The sequence below is a fragment of the Scyliorhinus torazame genome, chromosome 21, assembly GCF_047496885.1.
Source record: "Scyliorhinus torazame isolate Kashiwa2021f chromosome 21, sScyTor2.1, whole genome shotgun sequence".
Taxonomy (NCBI): Eukaryota; Metazoa; Chordata; class Chondrichthyes; order Carcharhiniformes; family Scyliorhinidae; genus Scyliorhinus; species Scyliorhinus torazame.
Window position 1 is genome coordinate 70713715 of NC_092727.1, and position 25600 is coordinate 70739314.

Consider the following 25600-nt stretch of genomic DNA (forward strand, 5'->3'; position numbering starts at 1 on the left):
CTCTCTGTGTGCTGCTCGCTCTCTGGGTGCTGTTCACTCTCTGGGTGCCACTCGCTCTCTTTGTGCTGGTCATTCTCTGGGTGCTGCCCACTCTCTGGGTGCTGTTCTCTCTCTGAATGCTGCTCACTCTGTGGGTGCTGTTTGCTCTCTAGGTGCTGTTCACTCTCTAGGTGCTGTTCACTCACTGGGTGCAGTTCACTCTCTGGGTGCTGTTCGCTCTCTAGGTTCTGCTCACTCTGGGTGGTGTTTGCTCTCTGGGTGCCACTCACTCTCTGGGACGTGTTCACTGCTGGGTGTTGCTCACTTTCTGGGGGCAGTTTGGCCCCTGGGTGATGTTCACTCTCTGGGTGTTGTTCGCTCTCTGGGTGCCACTCGCTCTCTGGGTGCTGTTCCCTCTCTGGGTGCTGTTCTCTCTCTAGGTTCTGCTCACTCTGGGTGCCGTTTGCTCTCTGGGTGCTGGTCATTCTCTGGGTGCTGGTCACTCTCTGGGTGTTGTTTGCTCTCTGGGTGTGATTTGGTCTTCAACGTTCTCTCTGCTTTTTTAAGGTGCTTCAAAAAATGTTAAGCCTTATCTCCTGAACTCCACCTCGGACTCGGATTTGATGAAGTATCGAGCAATCAGCCGTATTCCACAAATCACCCTAAACTTTGTGGATTTTAATCCTGATGTCATCCTTACGCCATCGCCGACGGAGATCGAGATCATTGCACCCAGCAAAGTGAAGGAGAGAACTCAGAACGTCACAGAAAAAGTCACCCAGGTACCAAACGTCATCATGCCCATCACTGCCGCCAACCATCACTGCCCGCTCGCTGCCCACCGCCTGTCCCTTCACTGTCTCGATGTAGAGCATCACTGCCCACAAACATCACTGCCCACTCGCTGCCATCCGCCTGTCCCTTCACTGTCTCGATGTAGAGCATCACTGCCCACAACCATCACTGCCCACTCGCTGCCCACCGCCTGCCCCTTCACTGTCTCGATGTAGAGCATCACTGCCCACAACCATCACTGCCCACTCGCTGCCATCCGCCTGTCCCTTCACTGTCTCGATGCAGCGCCTCGCTGTCCCCAACCATCACTGCCTGCTCGCTGCCCACCGCCTGACCCTTCACTGTCTCGATGTAGAGCATCACTGCCCACAACCATCACTGCCCACTCGCTGCCATCCGCCTGTCCCTTCACTGTCTTGATGCAGCGCCTCGCTGTCCCCAACCATCACTGCCCGCTCGCTGCCCACCGCCTGTCCCTTCACTGTCTCGGTGCAGAGCATCACTGCCCACAACCATCACTGCCCACTGGCTGCCGACCACCTGTCCTTCCACAGTCTCGATGGTGCCCCTCGCTGTCCCCAACCATCACTGCCCGCTCGCTGCCCATCGCCTGTTCCTTCACTGTCTCGATGCTGCCCCTCGCAGTCCCCAACCATCACTGCCCGCTCGCTGCCCACCGCCTGCCCTTCACTGTCTCGATGCTGCCCCTCGCTGTCCCCAACCATCACTGCCCGCTCGCTGCCCACCACCTGTCCCTTCACTGTCTCGATGCTGCCACTCGCTGTCCCCAAACATCACTGCCCCCTCGCTGCCCACCGCCTGTTCCTTCACTGTCTCGATGCTGCCCCTCACTATCCCCAATCATCACTGCCCGCTCCCTGCCCACCGCCTGTTCCTTCACTGTCTCGATGCTGCCCCTCACTATCCCCAATCATCACTGCCCGCTCGCTGCCCACCGCCTGTTCCTTCACTGTCTCGATGCTGCTCCTCTCTGTCCCCAACCATCACTGCCCGCTCACTGCCCACCGCCTGTTCCTTCACTGTCTCAATGCTGCCCCTCGCTGTCCCCAACCATCACTGCCCGCTCGCTGCCCACCGCCTGTTCCTTCACTGCCACCCTGCTGCCCCTTGATACCCCCGACCATCACTGCCCGCTCGCTGACCACCGCCTGTTCCTTCACTGTCTCGATGCTGCCCCTCGCTGTCCCCAACCATCACTGCCCGCTCGCTGACCACCGCCTGTCCCTTTACTGCCTCGATGCTGTCCCCCAAAATTACTGCCCACCGCCTGTTCCTTCACTGTCTCGATGCTGCCCCTCGCTGCCCCCAACCATCACTGCCCGCTCGCTGACCAACGCCTGTCCCTTCACTGTCTCGATGCTGCCCCTCGCTGACCCCAACCATCACTGCCCGCTCGCTGCCCACCACCTGTCCCTTCACTGTCTCGATGCTGCCCCTCGCTGTCCCGAAACATCACTGCCCGCTCGCTGCCCACCGCCTGTTCCTTCACTGTCTCGATGCTGCCCCTCGCTGTCCCGAAACATCACTGCCCGCTCGCTGACCACCGCCTGTCCCTTCACTGTCTCGATGCTGCCCCTCGCTGACCCCAACCATCACTGCCCGCTCGCTGCCCACCACCTGTCCCTTCACTGTCTCGATGCTGCCCCTCGCTATCCCCAACCATCACTGCCCGCTCGCTGACCACCACCTGCCCTTCACTGTCTCGATGCTGCGCCTCTCTGTTCCCAACTATCACTGCCCGCTCGCTGCCCACCACCTGTTCCTTCACTGCCGCCCTGCTGCCCCTCGCTACCCCCAATCATCATTGCCCGCTTGCTGGCCACCGCTTGCCCTTCACTGTCTCAATGCTGCCCCCTGGTTGTTTGTTCTCTGCCCCCTCACTGCCCACTTCTTGCCCTCTTGTTGTAAAGCCCAGGGATATGGTAAATCACTGGATCTGTCTAATTAGCATCAACTTAATAAAATATTTACTCTTCGTAAGTACGCTTTGCTGGCCAGGCCAGCAGTTTTTCCCCATCCCTAATTACCCCTTGAGAAGATGGTGGTGAGCCGTTCTTCAAGAATAACTGTCATCCATGTAACTGAGCCTGAGCAGGAATTCCAAATGACTTTTGTCATGATATGCAGACATGCAGATAATGATATACAGACAGACACAGACTGGCAGCTGATGAACACAGAGAACAGGACATGACCAATGAGCAGGCAGGACACTCAGGGGTGGTATCTCACTATAAAAGGCACGAGGCGCTCACACTCCGCCTCTTTCCACTGATGAACATCTACAGAGTGAGTCAGGGTGTATGTACAGTATCACACCTCCAGCACATGGCTAAGAGCTAGTCTGGTTCAGTCAGACAGAGTAACCACACTTAGGTTAGCAGAGAGTTGAACTCATAGAGAACTGTGCTACTGATTCAATAAATCAGATTGAACTAACTTCAAGGTCTGGAGTATCTTTTGGGTAAAGCTGCATCCAGTTGCAGCCTGTGTTATCCCAGAGTACTTAACAAATCAACTTTATCCATTGTAGTAACAATCATTGGATTTGGATTTGGGTTTATTGTCACGTGTACCGGGGTGCAGTGAAAAGTATTGTTCTGCGTACAGTCCAGGCAGTTCAATCCATACATGAAAAAACAAAGGACATACGATAAATATGCAGTGTAAATACAGAGACATTTGGTGAAGCACACGGAGTGTAGTACTGCTCAGCAGAGAAGGTGAATGGAGAGATCAGTTCAGTCCATAAGAGGGTCATTCAGGAAGCTGGTAACAGCGGGGAAGAAGCTGTTTTTGAACATGCTAGCGCCTTTTATTCTCACACTTTTGTATCTCCTGCCCAATGGAAGAGGTTGGAAGAGTGAATAACCCGGGTGGGAGGGGTCTTTGATTATGCTGCCTGCTTTCCCAAGGCAGCGGGAGGTTGTTCATGTGATGGACTGGGCTGTGTTCACGAATCTCTGTAGTTTCTTCTGATCATTGGCTGTGAGCCCTTTGGTACGATCTGGTTCCGGGTCCAATATCTTTCTGTTTAAAGTAGACAAAGTTTAAAATCACATTTGCCCACTCAGAGAATAAAGTCATAATTTTAAACAAAGAAACTAAACATTACTATACAAAGCTAGAAAAGTAAACACTTTACAATGGCCAGCTAACAATGTCCTCTAACATTCAGAATTAAAATTAGGCCCACATGAATTAGCAGGAACGCTGTGATTGAACACACCACACTAAATTGTAGATGTGACCATTTCAACTCTTTACTTTGAATTCCCTTAAATGCTAGTCTGATTTGGACTGCCTCAATGACTGCTCACCTCAACAACATCTCACCTCCCAATGGCTCAATCTCGTCTCCTGAGATTGCATTCCACAGGGTTCCCAAAGCTGTAATCCTGCTTCTAAATGCTGGAACTCCTGAATCTTTCGCAATCCTCTAGCTTTACTAAACTGGTACTGCCCCTAGGTTTCTCCTAACTCCAGTCTCCCCACTGCATCGGACTTTCAATGGCTCCCAGGGCTTCTGCTGAGCCCGAAAAGGCCTTCAGCCTGAAGCCTCCTAACAGCGGCACCTTTTTGGTATGGGCCCCTACTGCAGAACACTCACTCTCCCAATAAACACTAATACAATTTGAAACCAGAGAACATGCTTAAGCTTCACCCACCTCCATGATGAAATTGCCTTTCAGGGTTCACTGAACGCTGTTAAACTAGCTCTAACTCCGAAACCAAAACATCCCACTGGACTGCACCTCTCTATAAGCAATATAGACATCACGGGCAGGATTTTCCGTTTCCCAACGGCTATTTCGAAATCGGCGATCGGACGGAGAATCCCTTTTTACGACGGAATCGGGGGAGGCGCCTGTTCTACACAGGTTTCGCATGCTCTGACCCTTCCAAAACGGTGTCATCACTGCACGTGCCACACGCCGTTGGGACAGCATCAGAACGTCATCTGAAGGCCCTCCCCCGATGCTCCGCCCCCGATGGGTGGAGTTCACGACTGTGCAGTTCACTCATGGTCTCAGTCGTGCAGGAACCCGGCGTGGCGGCTGCGGACTGTGTCCAATGTCACCACAGTCAGGCGGGAGTTGTGCTGCCGGCCGGTGGGGGGGGGGCTTCTGCGAGGGCTGGGGGGCTGGTGAGGGGTGGCCAGGGGGTGATGAGGAGGTGTCCAGGGGGCACTATCTGGTAGGTGGGGTTCTCACACGGCTGGAGCCATGTTGTACGGCACGACCGCTGCAGGCCGTCGCCTTAAGGGTAGGACACCCCCAGTCAGAAGCGAGCATCTGGTGGAGCCCCTCCCCGCCTCTCCCCCACAATTTCTGCCGGGGATAAATTTTAGTTTATTTCTGGAATCCCCCTCCCCATCATGTGCCTGTCAGCTCAAAATAATGGCTAGGTGGGAAAAGGCCTTTAAGTGGCCCATAAGTTCCTAAACCACATCCCCACCACAAAACCACCGGGTGGGGGAGTGTAGAATTCTAGGCCAGGTCTCTCCTTCTCCATGGTATGTGATCTCTGACGCAAAACCAGCTGCCAATCAGCCGAGTGCTCAGTCAGGTGCTTCTCACATCCGCTGCTTTTCACACCCTGATCACAATGTGTCTCTCTCAAACTAAGCTAAAAACATCCTCAAATAGAACTAATTAGCCAGTACTTCACTTAGACAGGCTTTCGGGGGTGAAAGATTGGTGGGATAGTGTGAAACAACGACACCAACTCTGAAGAAGCAGAACAACTGCAACATCACCTTGAGGTGAGTTGTTGGTGAGAGGAAGTTGGGGGAGAGGGTTGGGAGGCAGTGCTGGTGGGATTAGGGGGTCTGTGCTGGTGGGAGCGGGGACAGTGCTGGTGGGATTAGGGGGGTCAGTGCTGGTGGGAGCGGGGACAGTGCTGGTGGGATTAGGGGGGTCAGTGCTGGTGGGAGCGGGGACAGTGCTGGTGGGATTAGGGGGGTCAGTGCTGGTGGGAGAGGGGACAGTGGTGGTGGGAGCGGGGACAGTGCTGGTGGGAGCGGGGACAGTGCTGGTGGGAGAGGGGACAGTGCTGGTGGGATTAGGGGGGTCAGTGCTGGTGGGAGCGGGGACAGTGCTGGTGGGATTAGGGGGGTCAGTGCTGGTGGGAGCGGGGACAGTGGTGGTGGGAGCGGGGACAGTGCTGGTGGGAGCGGGGACAGTGCTGGTGGGAGCGGGGACAGTGCTGGTGGGAGCGGGGACAGTGCTGGTGGGAGCGGGGACAGTGCTGGTGGGAGCGGGGACAGTGCTGGTGGGAGAGGGGACAGTGCTGGTGGGAGCGGGGACAGTGCTGGTGGGAGCGGGGACAGTGCTGGTGGGAGCGGGGACAGTGCTGGTGGGAGCGGGGACAGTGCTGGTGGGAGCGGGGACAGTGCTGGTGGGAGCGGGGACAGTGCTGGTGGGAGCGGGGACAGTGCTGGTGGGAGCGGGGACAGTGCTGGTGGGAGCGGGGACAGTGCTGGTGGGAGCGGGGACAGTGCTGGTGGGAGCGGGGTCAGTGCTGGTGGGAGCGGGGTCAGTGCTGGTGGGAGCGGGGACAGAGCTGGTGGGAGCGGGGACTGTGCTGGTGGGAGTGGGGACAGTCCTGGTGGGAGCGGGGACAGTGCTGGTGGGAGCGGGGACAGTGCTGATGGGAGCGGGGACAGTGCTGGTGGGAGCGGGAACAGTGCTGGTGAGGCTGGGGGGTCAGGGCTGGTGAGGCTGGGGGATCAGCGCTTGTGAGGCTGGGGGATCAGCGCTAGTGAGGCTGGGGGATCAGCGCTCGTGAGGCTGGGGGATCAGCGCTAGTGAGGCTGGGGGATCAGCGCAAGTGAGGCTGGGGGATCAGCGCTAGTGAGGCTGGGGGATCAGCGCTAGTGAGGCTGGGGGATCAGCGCTAGTGAGGCTGGGGGATCAGTGCTGGTGAGGCTGGGGGATCAGTGCTGGTAAGTCTGGGGATCAGTGCTGGTGGGATTGGGGTCAGTGCTGGTGGGAGTGGGGACAGTGCTGGTGGGAGTGGGGACAGTGCTGGTGGGAGTGGGGACAGTGCTGCTGGGAGTGGGGACAGTGCTGGTGGGATTGGAGGGATCACTGCTGGTGGGATTGCAGGGATCTGTGTTGGTGGGAGTGGGGACGGTGCTGGTGGGAGCTGGGACGGTGCTGGTGGGATTGGGGTCAGTGCTGCTGGGAGTGAAGGGCAGTGCTGGTGGGAGCGGGGACAGTGCTGGTGGGAGTGGGGACAGTCCTGGTGGGAGCGGGGACAGTGCTGGTGGGAGCGGGGACAGTGCTGATGGGAGCGGGGACAGTGCTGATGGGAGCGGGGACAGTGCTGGTGGGAGCGGGAACAGTGCTGGTGGGAGCGGGGACACTGCTGTTGGGTGCGGGGACACTGCTGGTGGGAGCGGGGACACTGCTGGTGGGAGCGGGGACACTGCTAGTCGGATTGGGGTCAGTGTTGGTGGGAGTGGGCTCAGTGTTGGTGGGATTGGGGTCAGTGCTGGTGGGATTGGGGGGCAGTGCTGGTGGGAGTGGGGGGCAGTGCTGGTGGGAGTGGGGGGCACTGCTGGTGGGAGTGGGGGGCACTGCTGGTGGGAGTGGGGGGCAGTGCTGGTGGGAGTGGGGGGCAGTGCTGGTGGGAGTGAGGTCAGTGCTGGTGGGAGTGAGGTCAGTGCTGGTGGGAGTGGGGGCAGTGTTGGTGGGAGTGGGGGTCAGTGCTGGTGGGAGTGGGGTCAGTGATGGTGGGAGTGGGGGGCAGTGCTGGTGGGAGTGGGGGGCAGTGCTGGTGGCAGTCGGGGCAGTGTTGGTGGGAGTGAGGGGCAGTGCTGCTGGGAGTGGGGGGCAGTGCTGCTGGGAGTGGGGGGCAGTGCTGCTGGGAGTGGGGGCAGTGCTGCTGGGAGTGGGGGCAGTGCTGGTGCGAGTGGGGTCAGTGCTGGTGCGAGTGGGGTCAGTGCTGGTGGGAGTGGGGTCAGTGCTGGTGGGAGCGGGGACGGTGCTGGTAGGATTGGGGTCAGTGCTGCTGGGAGTGCGGACAATGCTGCTGGGATTGGAGGGATCAGTGCTGGGAGGATTGGGGTCAGTGCAGGTGGGAGTGGGGTCAGTGCTGGTGGGAGTGGGGTCAGTGCTGGTGGGAGTAGGGACAGTGCTGGTGGGAGTGGGAGGCAGTGTTGGTGGGAATGGAGGGCAGTGCAGGTGGGTGTGGGGTCAATGTTGGTGGGAGTGGGGTCAGTGCTGGTGGGAGTGAGGGGCAGTGCTGGTGGGAGTGGGGTCAGTGCTGGTGGGAGTGGGGTCAGTGTTGGTGGGAGTGGGGTCAGTGCTGGTGGGAGTGGGGTCAGTGTTGGTGGGAGTGGGGTCAGTGTTGGTGGGAGTGGGGTCAGTGCTGGTAGGAGTGGTGGGCAGTGCTGGTGTGAGTGGGGTCAGTGTTGGTGGGAGTGGGGTCAGTGCTGGTGTGAGTGAGGGGCAGTGCTGGTGGGTGTGGGGTCAGTGCTGGTGGGAGTGGGGTCAGTGTTGGTGGGAGTGGGGTCAGTGCTGGTGGGAGTGAGGGGCAGTGCTGCTGGGAGTGGGGTCAATGTTGTACGGAGTGGGGTCAGTGTTGTAGGGAGTGGGGGGCAGTGCTGGTGGGAGTGGGGTCAGTGCTGGTGGGACTGTGGTCAGTGATGCTGGGAGTGGAGGGGCAGTGCTGGCAGGACTGGGGGAGCGGTACTGGTGGGAGTTGGGGGCTGTGCTGGTGGGAGCGAAGGCAGTGCTGGTGGGAGTGGGGTCAGTGTTGGTGGGAGTGGGGTCAGTGCTGGTGGGAGTGGGGTCAGTGTTGGTGGGAGCGGGGACAGTGCTGGTGGGACTGGGGGGGTCAGTGCTGGTGGGAGCGGGGTCAGTGCTGGTGGGAGCGGGGACAGTGCTGGTGGGACTGGGGGGGTCAGTGCTGGTGGGAGCGGGGTCAGTGCTGGTGGGAGCGGGGACAGTGCTGGTGGGAGCGGGGACAGTGCTGGTGGGAGCGGGGACAGTGCTGGTGGGAGCGGGGACAGTGCTGGTGGGAGCGGGGACATTGCTGGTGGGAGCGGGGACAGTGCTGGTGGGAGCGGGGACAGTGCTGGTGGGAGCGGGGACAGTGCTGGTGGGAGCGGGGACAGTGCTGGTGGGAGCGGGAACAGTGCTGGTGGGAGCGGGGACAGTGCTGGTGGGAGCGGGGACAGTGCTGGTGGGAGCGGGGACAGTGCTGGTGGGAGCGGGGACAGTGCTGGTGGGAGCGGGGACAGTGCTGGTGGGAGCGGGGACAGTGCTGGTGGGAGCGGGGACAGTGCTGGTGGGAGCGGGGACAGTGCTGGTGGGAGCGGGGACGGTGCTGGTGGGAGCGGGGACAGTGCTGGTGGGAGCGGGGACTGTGCTGGTGGGAGCGGGGACAGTGCTGGGGGGAGCGGGGACAGTGCTGGTGGGAGCGGGGACAGTGCTGGTGGAGCGGGGACAGTGCTGGTGGGAGCGGGGACAGTGCTGTTGGGAGCGGGGACAGTGCTGGTGGGAGCGGGGACAGTGCTGGTGGGAGCGGGGACAGTGCTGGTGGGAGCGGGGACAGTGCTGGTGGGAGCGGGGTCAGTGCTGGTGGGAGCGGGGACAGTGCTGGTGGGAGCGGGGACAGTGCTGGTGGGAGCGGGGACAGTGCTGGTGGGAGCGGGGACAGTGCTGGTGGGAGCGGGGACAGTGCTGGTGGGAGCGGGGACAATGCTGGTGGCAGCGGGAACAGTGTGGTGGGAGCGGGGTCAGTGCTGGTAGGAGCGGGGACAGTGCTGGTGCGAGCGGGGACAGTGCTGGTGGGAGCGGGGACAGTCCTGTTGGGAGTGGGGACAGTGCTGGTGGGAGCGGGGACAGTGCTGGTGGGAGCGGGAACAGTGCTGGTGAGGCTGGGGGGGTCAGTGTTGGTGAGCCTGGGGGATCAGCGCTAGTGAGGCTGGGGGATCAGCGCTAGTGAGGCTGGGAGATCAGCGCTAGTGAGACTAGGGGATCAGCGCTAGTGCGGCTGGGGGCTCAGTGCTGGTGAGGCTGGGGGATCAGTGCTGGTGAGGCTGGGGATCAGTGCTGGTGAGTCTGGGGATCAGTGCTGGTGAGTCTGGGGATCAGTGCTGGTGGGATTGGGGTCAGTGCAGGTGGGAGTGGGGACAGTGCTGGTGGGAGTGGGGACAGTGCTGGTGGGACTAGGGGGGTCAGTGCTGGTGGGAACGGGGACAGTGCTGGTGGGCGCGGGGACAGTGCTGGTGGGAGCGGGGACAGTGCTGGTGGGAGCGGGGACAGTGCTGGTGGGAACGGGGACAGTGCTGGTGGGAGCGGGGACAGTGCTGGTGGGAGTGGGGTCAGTGCTGGTGGGAGTGGGGTCAGTGCTGGTGGGAGTGGGGTCAGTGTTGGTGGGAGTGGGGTCAGTGTTCGTGGGAGTGGGGTCAGTGCTGGTAGGAGTGGGGTCAGTGCTGGTGGGAGTGGGGTCAGTGTTGGTGGGAGTGGGGTCAGTCTTGGTGGGTGTGGGGTCAGTGCTGGTGGGAGTGGGGTCAGTGCTGGTGGGAGTGAGGGGCAGTGCTGGTGGGTGTGGGGTCAGTGCTGGTGGGAGTGGGGTCAGTGTTGGTGGGAGTGGGGTCAGTGCTGGTGGGAGTGAGGGGCAGTGCTGGTGGGAGTGAGGGGCAGTGCTGGTGGGTGTGGGGTCAGTGCTGGTGGGAGTGGGGTCAGTGTTGGTGGGAGTGGGGTCAGTGCTGCTGGGAGTGGGGTCAATGTTGTAGGGAGTGGGGTCAGTGTTGTAGGGAGTGGGGGGCAGTGCTGGTGGGAGTGGAGTCAGTGCTGGTGGGAGTGAGGGGCAGTGCTGGTGGGAGTGGGGTCAGTGCTGGTGGGATTGTGGTCAGTGCTGCTGGGAATGGAGGGGCAGTGCTGGTAGGACTGGGGAGCGGTACTGGTGGGAGTTGGGGGCTGTGCTGGTGGGAGCGAAGGCAGTGCTGGTGGGAGTGGGGTCATTGTTGGTGGGAGTGGGGTCAGTGCTGGTGGGAGTGGGGTCAGTGTTGGTGGGCATGGGGTCAGTGCTGGTGGGAGCGGGGACAGTGCTGGTGGGACTGGGGGGGCCAGTGCTGGTGGGAGCGGGGTCAGTGCTGGTGGGAGCGGGGACAGTGCTGGTGGGAGCGGGGACAGTGCTGGTGGGAGCGGGGACAGTGCTGGTGGGAGTGGGGACAGTGCTGGTGGGAGCGGGGACAGTGCTGGTGGGAGCGGGGGCAGTGCTGGTGGGAGCGGGGTCATTGCTGGTGGGAGCGGGGACAGTGTTGTTGGGAGCGGGGACAGTGCTGGTGGGAGCGGGGACAGTGCTGGTGGGAGCGGGGACAGTGCTGGTGGGAGCGGGAACAGTGCTGGTGGGAGCGGGGACAGTGCTGGTGGGAGCGGGGACAGTGCTGGTGGGAGCGGGGACAGTGCTGGTGGGAGCGGGGACAGTGCTGGTGGGAGCGGGGACAGTGCTGGTGGGAGCGGGGACAGTGCTGGTGGGAGCGGGGACAGTGCTGGTGGGAGCGGGGACAGTGCTGGTGGGAGCGGGGACAGTGCTGGTGGGAGCGGGGACTGTGCTGGTGGGAGCGGGGACAGTGCTGGTGGGAGCGGGGACAGTGCAGGTGGGAGCGGGGACAGTGCTGGTGGAGCGGGGACAGTGCTGGTGGGAGCGGGGACAGTGCTGGTGGGAGCGGGGACAGTGCTGGTGGGAGCGGGGACAGTGCTGGTGGGAGCGGGGACAGTGCTGGTGGGAGCGGGGACAGTGCTGGTGAGAGCGGGGACAGTGCTGGTGGGAGCGGGGACAGTGCTGGTGGGAGCGGGGACAGTGCTGGTGGGAGCGGGGACAGTGCTGGTGGGAGCGGGGACAGTGCTGGTGGGAGCGGGGACAGTGCTGGTGGCAGCGGGAACAGTGTGGTGGGAGCGGGGTCAGTGCTGGTGGGAGCGGGGACAGTGCTGGTGCGAGCGGGGACAGTGCTGGTGGGAGCGGGGACAGTCCTGGTGGGAGTGGGGACAGTGCTGGTGGGAGCGGGGACAGTGCTGGTGGGAGCGGGAACAGTGCTGGTGAGGCTGGGGGGGTCAGTGCTGGTGAGCCTGGGGGATCAGCGCTAGTGAGGCTGGGGGATCAGCGCTAGTGAGGCCGGGGGATCAGCGCTAGTGAGGCTGGGGGATCAGCGCTAGTGCGGCTGGGGGCTCAGTGCTGGTGAGGCTGGGGGATCAGTGCTGGTGAGGCTGGGGATCAGTGCTGGTGAGTCTGGGGATCAGTGCTGGTGAGTCTGGGGATCAGTGCTGGTGGGATTGGGGTCAGTGCTGGTGGGAGTGGGGACATTGCTGTTGGGAGCGGGGTCAGTCCTGGTGGGAGTGGGGACAGTGCTGGTGGGAGCGGGGACAGTGCTGGTGGGAGCGGGAACAGTGCTGGTGAGGCTGGGGGGGGTCAGTGCTGGTGAGCCTGGGGGATCAGCGCTAGTGAGGCTGGGGGATCAGCGCTAGTGAGGCTGGGGGATCAGCGCTAGTGAGGCTGGGGAATCAGCGCTAGTGCGGCTGGGGGCTCAGTGCTGGTGAGGCTGGGGGATCAGTGCTGGTGAGGCTGGGGATCAGTGCTGGTGAGTCTGGGGATCAGTGCTGGTGAGTCTGGGGATCAGTGCTGGTGGGATTGGGGTCAGTGCTGATGGGAGTGGGGACAGTGCTGGTGGGAGTGGGGACAGTGCTGGTGGGACTAGGGGGGTCAGTGCTGGTGGGAACGGGGACAGTGCTGGTGGGAGCGGGGACAGTGCTGGTGGGAGCGGGGACAGTGCTGGTGGGAGCGGGGACAGTGCTGGTGGGAGCGGGGACAGTGCTGGTGGGAGCGGGGACAGTGCTGGTGGGAGCGGGGTCAGTGCTGGTGGGAGCGGGGACAGCGCTGGTGGGAGTGAGGGACAGTGCTGGTGGGAGTGGGGGGCAGTGCTGGTGGGAGTGGGGGGCAGTGCTGGTGGGAGTGGGGGGCAGTGCTGGTGGGAGTGTGGGCAGTGCTGGTGGGAGAGGGGACAGTGCTGGTGGGAGCGGGGACACTGCTGGTGGGTGCGGGGACACTGCTGGTGGGTGCGGGGACACTGCTGGTGGGTGCGGGGACACTGCTGGTGGGAGCGGGGACACTGCTGGTGGGAGCGGGGACACTGCTAGTCGGATTGGGGTCAGTGTTGGTGGGAGTGGGCTCAGTGTTGGTGGGATTGGGGTCAGTGCTGGTGGGAGTGGGGGGGCAGTGCTGGTGGGAGTGGGGGGCAGTGCTGGTGGGAGTGGGGTGCAGTGCTGGTGGGAGTGGGGGGCAGTGCTGGTGGGAGTGTTGGGCAGTGCTGGTGGAAGTGAGGTCAGTGCTGGTGGGAGTGAGGTCAGTGCTGGTGGGAGTGGGGGCAGTGTTGGTGGGAGTGGGGGTCAGTGCTGGTGGGAGTGGGTCAGTGCTGGTGGGAGTGGGGGGCAGTGCTGGCGGGAGTGGGGACAGTGCTGGTGGGAGCGGGGACACTGCTGGTGGCAGCGGGAACAGTGTGGTGGGAGCGGGGTCAGTGCTGGTGGGAGCGGGGACAGTGCTGGTGCGAGCGGGGACAGTGCTGGTGGGAGCGGGGACAGTCCTGGTGGGAGTGGGGACAGTGCTGGTGGGAGCGGGGACAGTGCTGGTGGGAGCGGGAACAGTGCTGGTGAGGCTGGGGGGGTCAGTGCTGGTGAGCCTGGGGGATCAGCGCTAGTGAGGCTGGGGGATCAGCGCTAGTGAGGCCGGGGGATCAGCGCTAGTGAGGCTGGGGGATCAGCGCTAGTGCGGCTGGGGGCTCAGTGCTGGTGAGGCTGGGGGATCAGTGCTGGTGAGGCTGGGGATCAGTGCTGGTGAGTCTGGGGATCAGTGCTGGTGAGTCTGGGGATCAGTGCTGGTGGGATTGGGGTCAGTGCTGGTGGGAGTGGGGACATTGCTGTTGGGAGCGGGGACAGTCCTGGTGGGAGTGGGGACAGTGCTGGTGGGAGCGGGGACAGTGCTGGTGGGAGCGGGAACAGTGCTGGTGAGGCTGGGGGGGGTCAGTGCTGGTGAGCCTGGGGGATCAGCGCTAGTGAGGCTGGGGGATCAGCGCTAGTGAGGCTGGGGGATCAGCGCTAGTGAGGCTGGGGAATCAGCGCTAGTGCGGCTGGGGGCTCAGTGCTGGTGAGGCTGGGGGATCAGTGCTGGTGAGGCTGGGGATCAGTGCTGGTGAGTCTGGGGATCAGTGCTGGTGAGTCTGGGGATCAGTGCTGGTGGGATTGGGGTCAGTGCTGATGGGAGTGGGGACAGTGCTGGTGGGAGTGGGGACAGTGCTGGTGGGAGCGGGGACAGTGCTGGTGGGAGCGGGAACAGTGCTGGTGGGAGCGGGGACAGTGCTGGTGGGAGCGGGGACAGTGCTGGTGGGAGCGGGGACAGTGCTGGTGGGAGCGGGGACAGTGCTGGTGGGAGCGGGGACAGTGCTGGTGGGAGCGGGGACAGTGCTGGTGGGAGCGGGGACAGTGCTGGTGGGAGCGGGGACAGTGCTGGTGGGAGCGGGGACAGTGCTGGTGGGAGCGGGGACTGTGCTGGTGGGAGCGGGGACAGTGCTGGTGGGAGCGGGGACAGTGCAGGTGGGAGCGGGGACAGTGCTGGTGGAGCGGGGACAGTGCTGGTGGGAGCGGGGACAGTGCTGGTGGGAGCGGGGACAGTGCTGGTGGGAGCGGGGACAGTGCTGGTGGGAGCGGGGACAGTGCTGGTGGGAGCGGGGACAGTGCTGGTGAGAGCGGGGACAGTGCTGGTGGGAGCGGGGACAGTGCTGGTGGGAGCGGGGACAGTGCTGGTGGGAGCGGGGACAGTGCTGGTGGGAGCGGGGACAGTGCTGGTGGGAGCGGGGACAGTGCTGGTGGCAGCGGGAACAGTGTGGTGGGAGCGGGGTCAGTGCTGGTGGGAGCGGGGACAGTGCTGGTGCGAGCGGGGACAGTGCTGGTGGGAGCGGGGACAGTCCTGGTGGGAGTGGGGACAGTGCTGGTGGGAGCGGGGACAGTGCTGGTGGGAGCGGGAACAGTGCTGGTGAGGCTGGGGGGGTCAGTGCTGGTGAGCCTGGGGGATCAGCGCTAGTGAGGCTGGGGGATCAGCGCTAGTGAGGCCGGGGGATCAGCGCTAGTGAGGCTGGGGGATCAGCGCTAGTGCGGCTGGGGGCTCAGTGCTGGTGAGGCTGGGGGATCAGTGCTGGTGAGGCTGGGGATCAGTGCTGGTGAGTCTGGGGATCAGTGCTGGTGAGTCTGGGGATCAGTGCTGGTGGGATTGGGGTCAGTGCTGGTGGGAGTGGGGACATTGCTGTTGGGAGCGGGGTCAGTCCTGGTGGGAGTGGGGACAGTGCTGGTGGGAGCGGGGACAGTGCTGGTGGGAGCGGGAACAGTGCTGGTGAGGCTGGGGGGGGTCAGTGCTGGTGAGCCTGGGGGATCAGCGCTAGTGAGGCTGGGGGATCAGCGCTAGTGAGGCTGGGGGATCAGCGCTAGTGAGGCTGGGGAATCAGCGCTAGTGCGGCTGGGGGCTCAGTGCTGGTGAGGCTGGGGGATCAGTGCTGGTGAGGCTGGGGATCAGTGCTGGTGAGTCTGGGGATCAGTGCTGGTGAGTCTGGGGATCAGTGCTGGTGGGATTGGGGTCAGTGCTGATGGGAGTGGGGACAGTGCTGGTGGGAGTGGGGACAGTGCTGGTGGGACTAGGGGGGTCAGTGCTGGTGGGAACGGGGACAGTGCTGGTGGGAGCGGGGACAGTGCTGGTGGGAGCGGGGACAGTGCTGGTGGGAGCGGGGACAGTGCTGGTGGGAGCGGGGACAGTGCTGGTGGGAGCGGGGACAGTGCTGGTGGGAGCGGGGACAGTTCTGGTGGGAGCGGGGACAGTGCTGGTGGGAGCGGGGTCAGTGCTGGTGGGAGCGGGGACAGCGCTGGTGGGAGTGAGGGACAGTGCTGGTGGGAGTGGGGGGCAGTGCTGGTGGGAGTGGGGGGCAGTGCTGGTGGGAGTGGGGGGCAGTGCTGGTGGGAGTGTGGGCAGTGCTGGTGGGAGAGGGGACAGTGCTGGTGGGAGCGGGGACACTGCTGGTGGGTGCGGGGACACTGCTGGTGGGTGCGGGGACACTGCTGGTGGGTGCGGGGACACTGCTGGTGGGAGCGGGGACACTGCTGGTGGGAGCGGGGACACTGCTAGTCGGATTGGGGTCAGTGTTGGTGGGAGTGGGCTCAGTGTTGGTGGGATTGGGGTCAGTGCTGGTGGGAGTGGGGGGGCAGTGCTGGTGGGAGTGGGGGGCAGTGCTGGTGGGAGTGGGGTGCAGTGCTGGTGGGAGTGGGGGGCAGTGCTGGTGGGAGTGTTGGGCAGTGCTGGTGGAAGTGAGGTCAGTGCTGGTGGGAGTGAGGTCAGTGCTGGTGGGAGTGGGGGCAGTGTTGGTGGGAGTGGGGGTCAGTGCTGGTGGGAGTGGGTCAGTGCTGGTGGGAGTGGGGGGCAGTGCTGGCGGGAGTGGGGACAGTGCTGGTGGGAGCGGGGACAGTGCTGGTGGCAGCGGGAACAGTGTGGTGGGAGCGGGGTCAGTGCTGGTGGGAGCGGGGACAGTGCTGGTGCGAGCGGGGACAGTGCTGGTGGGAGCGGGGACAGTCCTGGTGGGAGTGGGGACAGTGCTGGTGGGAGCGGGGACAGTGCTGGTGGGAGCGGGAACAGTGCTGGTGAGGCTGGGGGGGTCAGTGCTGGTGAGCCTGGGGGATCAGCGCTAGTGAGGCTGGGGGATCAGCGCTAGTGAGGCCGGGGGATCAGCGCTAGTGATGCTGGGGGATCAGCGCTAGTGCGGCTGGGGGCTCAGTGCTGGTGAGGCTGGGGGATCAGTGCTGGTGAGGCTGGGGATCAGTGCTGGTGAGTCTGGGGATCAGTGCTGGTGAGTCTGGGGATCAGTGCTGGTGGGATTGGGGTCAGTGCTGGTGGGAGTGGGGACATTGCTGTTGGGAGCGGGGACAGTCCTGGTGGGAGTGGGGACAGTGCTGGTGGGAGCGGGGACAGTGCTGGTGGGAGCGGGAACAGTGCTGGTGAGGCTGGGGGGGTCAGTGCTGGTGAGCCTGGGCGATCAGCGCTAGTGAGGCTGGGGGATCAGCGCTAGTGAGGCTGGGGGATCAGCGCTAGTGAGGCTGGGGAATCAGCGCTAGTGCGGCTGGGGGCTCAGTGCTGGTGAGGCTGGGGGATCAGTGCTGGTGAGGCTGGGGATCAGTGCTGGTGAGTCTGGGGATCAGTGCTGGTGAGTCTGGGGATCAGTGCTGGTGGGATTGGGGTCAGTGCTGATGGGAGTGGGGACAGTGCTGGTGGGAGTGGGGACAGTGCTGGTGGGACTAGGGGGGTCAGTGCTGGTGGGAACGGGGACAGTGCTGGTGGGAGCGGGGACAGTGCTGGTGGGAGCGGGGACAGTGCTGGTGGGAGCGGGGACAGTGCTGGTGGGAGCGGGGACAGTGCTGGTGGGAGCGGGGACAGTGCTGGTGGGAGCGGGGACAGTGCTGGTGGGAGCGGGGACAGTTCTGGTGGGAGCGGGGACAGTGCTGGTGGGAGCGGGGTCAGTGCTGGTGGGAGCGGGGACAGTGCTGGTGGGAGTGAGGGACAGTGCTGGTGGGAGTGGGGAGCAGTGCTGGTGGGAGTGGTGGGCAGTGCTGGTGGGAGTGGGGGGCAGTGCTGGTGGGAGTGTGGGCAGTGCTGGTGGGAGAGGGGACAGTGCTGGTGGGAGCGGGGACACTGCTGGTGGGTGCGGGGACACTGCTGGTGGGTGCGGGGACACTGCTGGTGGGTGCGGGGACACTGCTGGTGGGAGCGGGGACACTGCTGGTGGGAGCGGGGACACTGCTAGTCGGATTGGGGTCAGGGTTGGTGGGAGTGGGCTCAGTGTTGGTGGGATTGGGGTCAGTGCTGGTGGGAGTGGGGGGGGCAGTGCTGGTGGGAGTGGGGGGCAGTGCTGGTGGGAGTGGGGTGCAGTGCTGGTGGGAGTGGGGGGCAGTGCTGGTGGGAGTGTTGGGCAGTGCTGGTGGAAGTGAGGTCAGTGCTGGTGGGAGTGAGGTCAGTGCTGGTGGGAGTGGGGGCAGTGTTGGTGGGAGTGGGGGTCAGTGCTGGTGGGAGTGGGTCAGTGCTGGTGGGAGTGGGGGGCAGTGCTGGCGGGAGTGGGGACAGTGCTGGTGGGAGCGGGGACAGTGCTGGTGGCAGCGGGAACAGTGTGGTGGGAGCGGGGTCAGTGCTGGTGGGAGCGGGGACAGTGCTGGTGCGAGCGGGGACAGTGCTGGTGGGAGCGGGGACAGTCCTGGTGGGAGTGGGGACAGTGCTGGTGGGAGCGGGGACAGTGCTGGTGGGAGCGGGAACAGTGCTGGTGAGGCTGGGGGGGTCAGTGCTGGTGAGCCTGGGGGATCAGCGCTAGTGAGGCTGGGGGATCAGCGCTAGTGAGGCCGGGGGATCAGCGCTAGTGAGGCTGGGGGATCAGCGCTAGTGAGGCTGGGGGCTCAGTGCTGGTGAGGCTGGGGGATCAGTGCTGGTGAGGCTGGGGATCAGTGCTGGTGAGTCTGGGGATCAGTGCTGGTGAGTCTGGGGATCAGTGCTGGTGGGATTGGGGTCAGTGCTGGTGGGAGTGGGGACATTGCTGTTGGGAGCGGGGACAGTCCTGGTGGGAGTGGGGACAGTGCTGGTGGGAGCGGGGACAGTGCCGGTGGGAGCGGGAACAGTGCTGGTGAGGCTGGGGGGGGTCAGTGCTGGTGAGCCTGGGGGATCAGCGCTAGTGAGGCTGGGGGATCAGCGCTAGTGAGGCTGGGGGATCAGCGCTAGTGAGGCTGGGGAATCAGCGCTAGTGCGGCTGGGGGCTCAGTGCTGGTGAGGCTGGGGGATCAGTGCTGGTGAGGCTGGGGATCAGTGCTGGTGAGTCTGGGGATCAGTGCTGGTGAGTCTGGGGATCAGTGCTGGTGGGATTGGGGTCAGTGCTGATGGGAGTGGGGACAGTGCTGGTGGGAGTGGGGACAGTGCTGGTGGGACTAGGGGGGTCAGTGCTGGTGGGAACGGGGACAGTGCTGGTGGGAGCGGGGACAGTGCTGGTGGGAGCGGGGACAGTGCTGGTGGGAGCGGGGACAGTGCTGGTGGGAGCGGGGACAGTGCTGGTGGGAGCGGGGACAGTGCTGGTGGGAGCGGGGACAGTGCTGGTGGGAGCGGGGACAGTGCTGGTGGGAGCGGGGACAGTTCTGGTGGGAGCGGGGACAGTGCTGGTGGGAGCGGGGTCAGTGCTGGTGGGAGCGGGGACAGTGCTGGTGGGAGTGAGGGACAGTGCTGGTGGGAGTGGGGGGCAGTGCTGGTGGGAGTGGGGGGCAGTGCTGGTGGGAGTGGGGGGCAGTGCTGGTGGGAGTGTGGGCAGTGCTGGTGGGAGAGGGGACAGTGCTGGTGGGAGCGGGGACACTGCTGGTGGGTGCGGGGACACTGCTGGTGGGTGCGGGGACACTGCTAGTGGGTGCGGGGACACTGCTGGTGGGAGCGGGGACACTGCTGGTGGGAGCGGGATCACTGCTAGTCGGATTGGGGTCAGTGTTGGTGGGAGTGGGCTCAGTGTTGGTGGGATTGGGGTCAGTGCTGGTGGGAGTGGGGTGGGCAGTGCTGGTGGGAGTGGGGGGCAGTGCTGGTGGGAGTGGGGTGCAGTGCTGGTGGGAGTGGGGGGCAGTGCTGGTGGGAGTGTTGGGCAGTGCTGGTGGAAGTGAGGTCAGTGCTGGTGGGAGTGAGGTCAGTGCTGGTGGGAGTGGGGGCAGTGTTGGTGGGAGTGGGGGTCAGTGCTGGTGGGAGTGGGTCAGTGCTGGTGGGAGTGGGGGGCAGTGCTGGCGGGAGTGGGGGGCAGTGCTGGTGGCAGTGGGGGGCAGTGCTGGTGGGAGTGAGGGGCAGTGCTGCTGGGAGTGGGGGGCAGTGCTGCTGGGAGTGGGGGGCAGTGCTGGTGCGAGTGGGGTCAGTGCTGGTGCGAGTGGGGTCAGTGCTGGTGCGAGTGGGGTCAGTGCTGGTGGGAGTGAGGTCAGTGCTGGTGGGAGCGGGGACGGTGCTGGTAGGATTGGGGTCAGCGCTGCTGGGAGTGCGGACAATGCTGCTGGGATTGGAGGGATCAGTGCTGGTGGGATTGGAGAGGTCAGTGTTGGTTAGAGTGGGGTCAGTGCTGGTGGGAGCGGGGACAGTGCTGGTGGGAGCGGGGACAGTGCTGGTGGGAGTTGGGACACTGCTGGTGGGAGCGGGGACACTGCTGGTGGGAGCGGGGACACTACTGGTGGGAGCGGGGACACTGCTGGTGGGAGCGGTGACACTGCTGGTGGGAGCGGGGACAGTGTTGGTGGGAGTGGGGTCAGTGCTGGTGGGAGTGGGGTCAGTGCTGGTGGGAGTGGGGAAAGTCCTGGTGGGAGTGGGAGGCAGTGTTGGTAGGAATGGAGGGCAGTGCAGGTGGGTGTGGGGTCAATGTTGGTGGGAGTGGGGGCAGTGCTGGTGGGAGTGGGGTCAGTGTTGGTGGGAGTGGGGTCAGTGCTGGTGGGAGTGAGGGGCAGTGCTGGTGGGTGTGGGGTCAGTGCTGGTGGGAGTGAGGGGCAGTGCTGGTGGGTGAGGGGTCAGTGCTGGTGGGAGCGGGGACAGTTCTGGTGGGAGCGGGGACAGTGCTGGTGGGAGCGGGGACAGTGCTGGTGGGAGCGGGGACAGTGCTGGTGGGAGTGAGGGACAGTGCTGGTGGGAGTGGGGGGCAGTGCTGGTGGGAGTGTGACCTTAGTTAGGCCACACTTGGAGTATAGTGTTCAATTCTGGTCGCCACACTACCAGAAGGATGTGGAGGCTTTAGAGAGGGTGCAGAAGAGATTTACCAGAATGTTGCCTGGTATGGAGGGCATAAGCTATGAGGAGCGATTGAATAAACTCGGTTTGTTCTCACTGGAACGAAGGAGGTTGAGGGGCGACCTGATAGAGGTATACAAAATTATGAGGGGCATAGACAGAGTGGATAGTCAGAGGCTTTTCCCCAGGGTAGAGGGGTCAATTACTAGGGGGCATAGGTTTAAGGTGAGAGGGGCAAAGTTTAGAGTAGATGTACGAGGCAAGTTTTTTACGCAGAGGGTAGTGGGTGCCTGGAACTCACTACCGGAGGAGGTAGTGGAGGCAGGGACGATAGGGACATTTAAGGGGCATCTTGACAAATATATGAATAGGATGGGAATAGAAGGATACGGACCCAGGAAGTGTAGAAGATTGTAGTTTAGTCGGGCAGTATGGTCGGCACGGGCTTGGAGGGCCGAAGGGCCTGTTCCTGTGCTGTACATTTCTTTGTTCTTTGTTCTTTGTTCTTTGAGTGGGGGGCAGTGCTGGTGGGAGTGGGGCGCAGTGCTGGTGGGAGTGGGGACAGTGCTGGTGGGAGTGGGGACAGTGCTGGTGGGAGCGGGGACACTGCTGGTGGGTGCGGGGACACTGCTGGTGGGTGCGGGGACACTGCTGGTGGGTGCGGGGACACTGCTGGTGGGAGCGGGGACACTGCTGGTGGGAGCGGGGACACTGCTAGTCGGATTGGGGTCAGTGTTGGTGGGAGTGGGCTCAGTGTTGGTGGGATTGGGGTCAGTGCTGGTGGGTGTGGGGGGGCAGTGCTGTTGGGAGTGGGGGGCAGTGCTGGTGGGAGTGGGGGGCAGTGCTGGTGTGAGTGGGGGGCAGTGCTGGTGGGAGTGGTAGGCAGTGCTGGTGGGAGTGGGGACAGTGCTGGTGGGAGCGGGGACACTGCTGGTGGGTGCGGGGACACTGCTGGTGAGAGCGGGGACACTGCTGGTGGGAGTGAGGGGCAGTGCTGGTGGGTGTGGGGTCAGTGCTGGTGGGAGCGGGGACAGTCCTGGTGGGAGTGGGGACACTACTGGTGGGAGCGGGGACAGTGCTGGTGGGAGCGGGAACAGTGCTGGTGAGGCTGGGGGGGGTCAGTGCTGGTGAGCCTGGGGGATCAGTGCTGGTGAGCCTGGGGGATCAGCGCTAGTGAGGCTGGGGGATCAGCGCTAGTGAGGCTGGGGGATCAGTGCTGGTGAGGCTGGGGGATCCGTGCTGGTGAGGCTGGGGGATCAGTGCTGGTGAGGCTGGGGGATCAGTGCTGGTGAGGCTGGGGGATCAGTGCTGGTGAGTCTGGGGATCAGTGCTGGTGAGTCTGGCGATCAGTGCTGGTGGGATTGGGGTCAGTGCTGGTGGGAGTGGGGACAGTGCTGGTGGGAGTGGGGACAGTGCTGCTGAAATTGGAGGGATCACTGCTGGTGGGATTGCAGGGAGCTGTGTTGGTGGGAGTGGGGACGGTGCTGGTGGGAGTGGGGACGGTGCTGGTGGGAGCGGGGACGGTCCTGGTGGGATTGGGGTCAGTGCTGCTGGGAGTGAAGGGCAGTGCTGGTGGATCAGTGCTGGTGAGGCTGGGGAGTCAGTGCTGGTGGGATTGGTGTCAGTGCTGGTGGGAGTGGGGACAATGCTGCTGGGATTGGAGGGATCAGTGATGGGAGGATTGGGGACAATGCTGCTGGGATTGGGGTCAGTGCTGGTGGGAGCGGGGACTGTGCTTGTGGGAGCGGGGACACTGCTGGTGGGATTGGGGTCAGTGTTTGTGGGAGTTGGGGGCAGTGCTGGTGGGAGTGGGGTCAGTGCTGCTGGGAGTGAGGGACAGTGCTGGTGGGAGTGGGGGCAGTGCTGGTGGGAGTGGGGGGCAGTGCTGGTGGGAGTGGGGGCAGTGCTGGTGGGAGTGGGGACAGTGCTGGTGGGAGCAGGGACACTGCTGGTGGGTGCGGGGACACTGCTGGTGAGAGCGGGGACACTGCTGGTGGGAGCGGGGACACTGCTGGTGGGAGCGGGGACACTGCTGGTAGGATGGGGCTCAGTGGTGGTGGGAGTGGGGACAGTGCTGGTGGGATTGGGGTCAGTGTTGGTGGGAGTGGGGTCAGTGTTGGTGGGATTGGGATCAGTGCTGGTGGGAGTGGGGGGGCAGTGCTGGTGGGAGTGGGGGGCAGTGCTGGTGGGAGTGGGGTGCAGTGCTGGTGGGAGTGGGGGGCAGTGCTGGTGGGAGTGTTGGGCAGTGCTGGTGGAAGTGAGGTCAGTGCTGGTGGGAGTGAGGTCAGTGCTGGTGGGAGTGGGGGCAGTGTTGGTGGGAGTGGGGGTCAGTGCTGGTGGGAGTGGGTCAGTGCTGGTGGGAGTGGGGGGCAGTGCTGGCGGGAGTGGGGACAGTGCTGGTGGGAGCGGGGACAGTGCTGGTGGCAGCGGGAACAGTGTGGTGGGAGCGGGGTCAGTGCTGGTGGGAGCGGGGACAGTGCTGGTGCGAGCGGGGACAGTGCTGGTGGGAGCGGGGACAGTCCTGGTGGGAGTGGGGACAGTGCTGGTGGGAGCGGGGACAGTGCTGGTGGGAGCGGGAACAGTGCTGGTGAGGCTGGGGGGGTCAGTGCTGGTGAGCCTGGGGGATCAGCGCTAGTGAGGCTGGGGGATCAGCGCTAGTGAGGCCGGGGGATCAGCGCTAGTGAGGCTGGGGGATCAGCGCTAGTGCGGCTGGGGGCTCAGTGCTGGTGAGGCTGGGGGATCAGTGCTGGTGAGGCTGGGGATCAGTGCTGGTGAGTCTGGAGATCAGTGCTGGTGAGTCTGGGGATCAGTGCTGGTGGGATTGGGGTCAGTGCTGGTGGGAGTGGGGACATTGCTGTTGGGAGCGGGGACAGTCCTGGTGGGAGTGGGGACAGTGCTGGTGGGAGCGGGGACAGTGCTGGTGGGAGCGGGAACAGTGCTGGTGAGGCTGGGGGGGGTCAGTGCTGGTGAGCCTGGGGGATCAGCGCTAGTGAGGCTGGGGGATCAGCGCTAGTGAGGCTGGGGGATCAGCGCTAGTGAGGCTGGGGAATCAGCGCTAGTGCGGCTGGGGGCTCAGTGCTGGTGAGGCTGGGGGATCAGTGCTGGTGAGGCTGGGGATCAGTGCTGGTGAGTCTGGGGATCAGTGCTGGTGAGTCTGGGGATCAGTGCTGGTGGGATTGGGGTCAGTGCTGATGGGAGTGGGGACAGTGCTGGTGGGAGTGGGGACAGTGCTGGTGGGACTAGGGGGGTCAGTGCTGGTGGGAACGGGGACAGTGCTGGTGGGAGCGGGGACAGTGCTGGTGGGAGCGGGGACAGTGCTGGTGGGAGCGGGGACAGTGCTGGTGGGAGCGGGGACAGTGCTGGTGGGAGCGGGGACAGTGCTGGTGGGAGCGGGGACAGTGCTGGTGGGAGCGGGGACAGTTCTGGTGGGAGCGGGGACAGTGCTGGTGGGAGCGGGGTCAGTGCTGGTGGGAGCGGGGACAGTGCTGGTGGGAGTGAGGGACAGTGCTGGTGGGAGTGGGGGGCAGTGCTGGTGGGAGTGGGGGGCAGTGCTGGTGGGAGTGGGGGGCAGTGCTGGTGGGAGTGTGGGCAGTGCTGGTGGGAGAGGGGACAGTGCTGGTGGGAGCGGGGACACTGCTGGTGGGTGCGGGGACACTGCTGGTGGGTGCGGGGACACTGCTAGTGGGTGCGGGGACACTGCTGGTGGGAGCGGGGACACTGCTGGTGGGAGCGGGATCACTGCTAGTCGGATTGGGGTCAGTGTTGGTGGGAGTGGGCTCAGTGTTGGTGGGATTGGGGTCAGTGCTGGTGGGAGTGGGGGGGGCAGTGCTGGTGGGAGTGGGGGGCAGTGCTGGTGGGAGTGGGGTGCAGTGCTGGTGGGAGTGGGGGGCAGTGCTGGTGGGAGTGTTGGGCAGTGCTGGTGGAAGTGAGGTCAGTGCTGGTGGGAGTGAGGTCAGTGCTGGTGGGAGTGGGGGCAGTGTTGGTGGGAGTGGGGGTCAGTGCTGGTGGGAGTGGGTCAGTGCTGGTGGGAGTGGGGGGCAGTGCTGGCGGGAGTGGGGGGCAGTGCTGGTGGCAGTGGGGGGCAGTGCTGGTGGGAGTGAGGGGCAGTGCTGCTGGGAGTGGGGGGCAGTGCTGCTGGGAGTGGGGGGCAGTGCTGGTGCGAGTGGGGTCAGTGCTGGTGCGAGTGGGGTCAGTGCTGGTGCGAGTGGGGTCAGTGCTGGTGGGAGTGAGGTCAGTGCTGGTGGGAGCGGGGACGGTGCTGGTAGGATTGGGGTCAGCGCTGCTGGGAGTGCGGACAATGCTGCTGGGATTGGAGGGATCAGTGCTGGTGGGATTGGAGAGGTCAGTGTTGGTTAGAGTGGGGTCAGTGCTGGTGGGAGCGGGGACAGTGCTGGTGGGAGCGGGGACAGTGCTGGTGGGAGTTGGGACACTGCTGGTGGGAGCGGGGACACTGCTGGTGGGAGCGGGGACACTACTGGTGGGAGCGGGGACACTGCTGGTGGGAGCGGTGACACTGCTGGTGGGAGCGGGGACAGTGTTGGTGGGAGTGGGGTCAGTGCTGGTGGGAGTGGGGTCAGTGCTGGTGGGAGTGGGGAAAGTCCTGGTGGGAGTGGGAGGCAGTGTTGGTAGGAATGGAGGGCAGTGCAGGTGGGTGTGGGGTCAATGTTGGTGGGAGTGGGGGCAGTGCTGGTGGGAGTGGGGTCAGTGTTGGTGGGAGTGGGGTCAGTGCTGGTGGGAGTGAGGGGCAGTGCTGGTGGGTGTGGGGTCAGTGCTGGTGGGAGTGAGGGGCAGTGCTGGTGGGTGAGGGGTCAGTGCTGGTGGGAGCGGGGACAGTTCTGGTGGGAGCGGGGACAGTGCTGGTGGGAGCGGGGACAGTGCTGGTGGGAGCGGGGACAGTGCTGGTGGGAGTGAGGGACAGTGCTGGTGGGAGTGGGGGGCAGTGCTGGTGGGAGTGGGGGGCAGTGCTGGTGGGAGTGGGGCGCAGTGCTGGTGG

At 64.0% G+C, this 25600-nt stretch overlaps 1 protein-coding gene across 2 annotated transcripts in view; it reads left to right on the forward strand.

Moving 5' to 3' along the window:
• kcnh6a (potassium voltage-gated channel, subfamily H (eag-related), member 6a) overlaps positions 1 to 25600 on the forward strand; it is a 433047-nt gene that overhangs the window by 190628 nt on the left and 216819 nt on the right. For both annotated transcript variants that reach the window (XM_072486929.1, XM_072486930.1), the window contains exon 5: positions 547 to 761. In XM_072486929.1, the coding sequence (XP_072343030.1) occupies positions 547 to 761 (215 nt within the window). The remainder of the gene's footprint in view (positions 1 to 546; positions 762 to 25600) is intronic.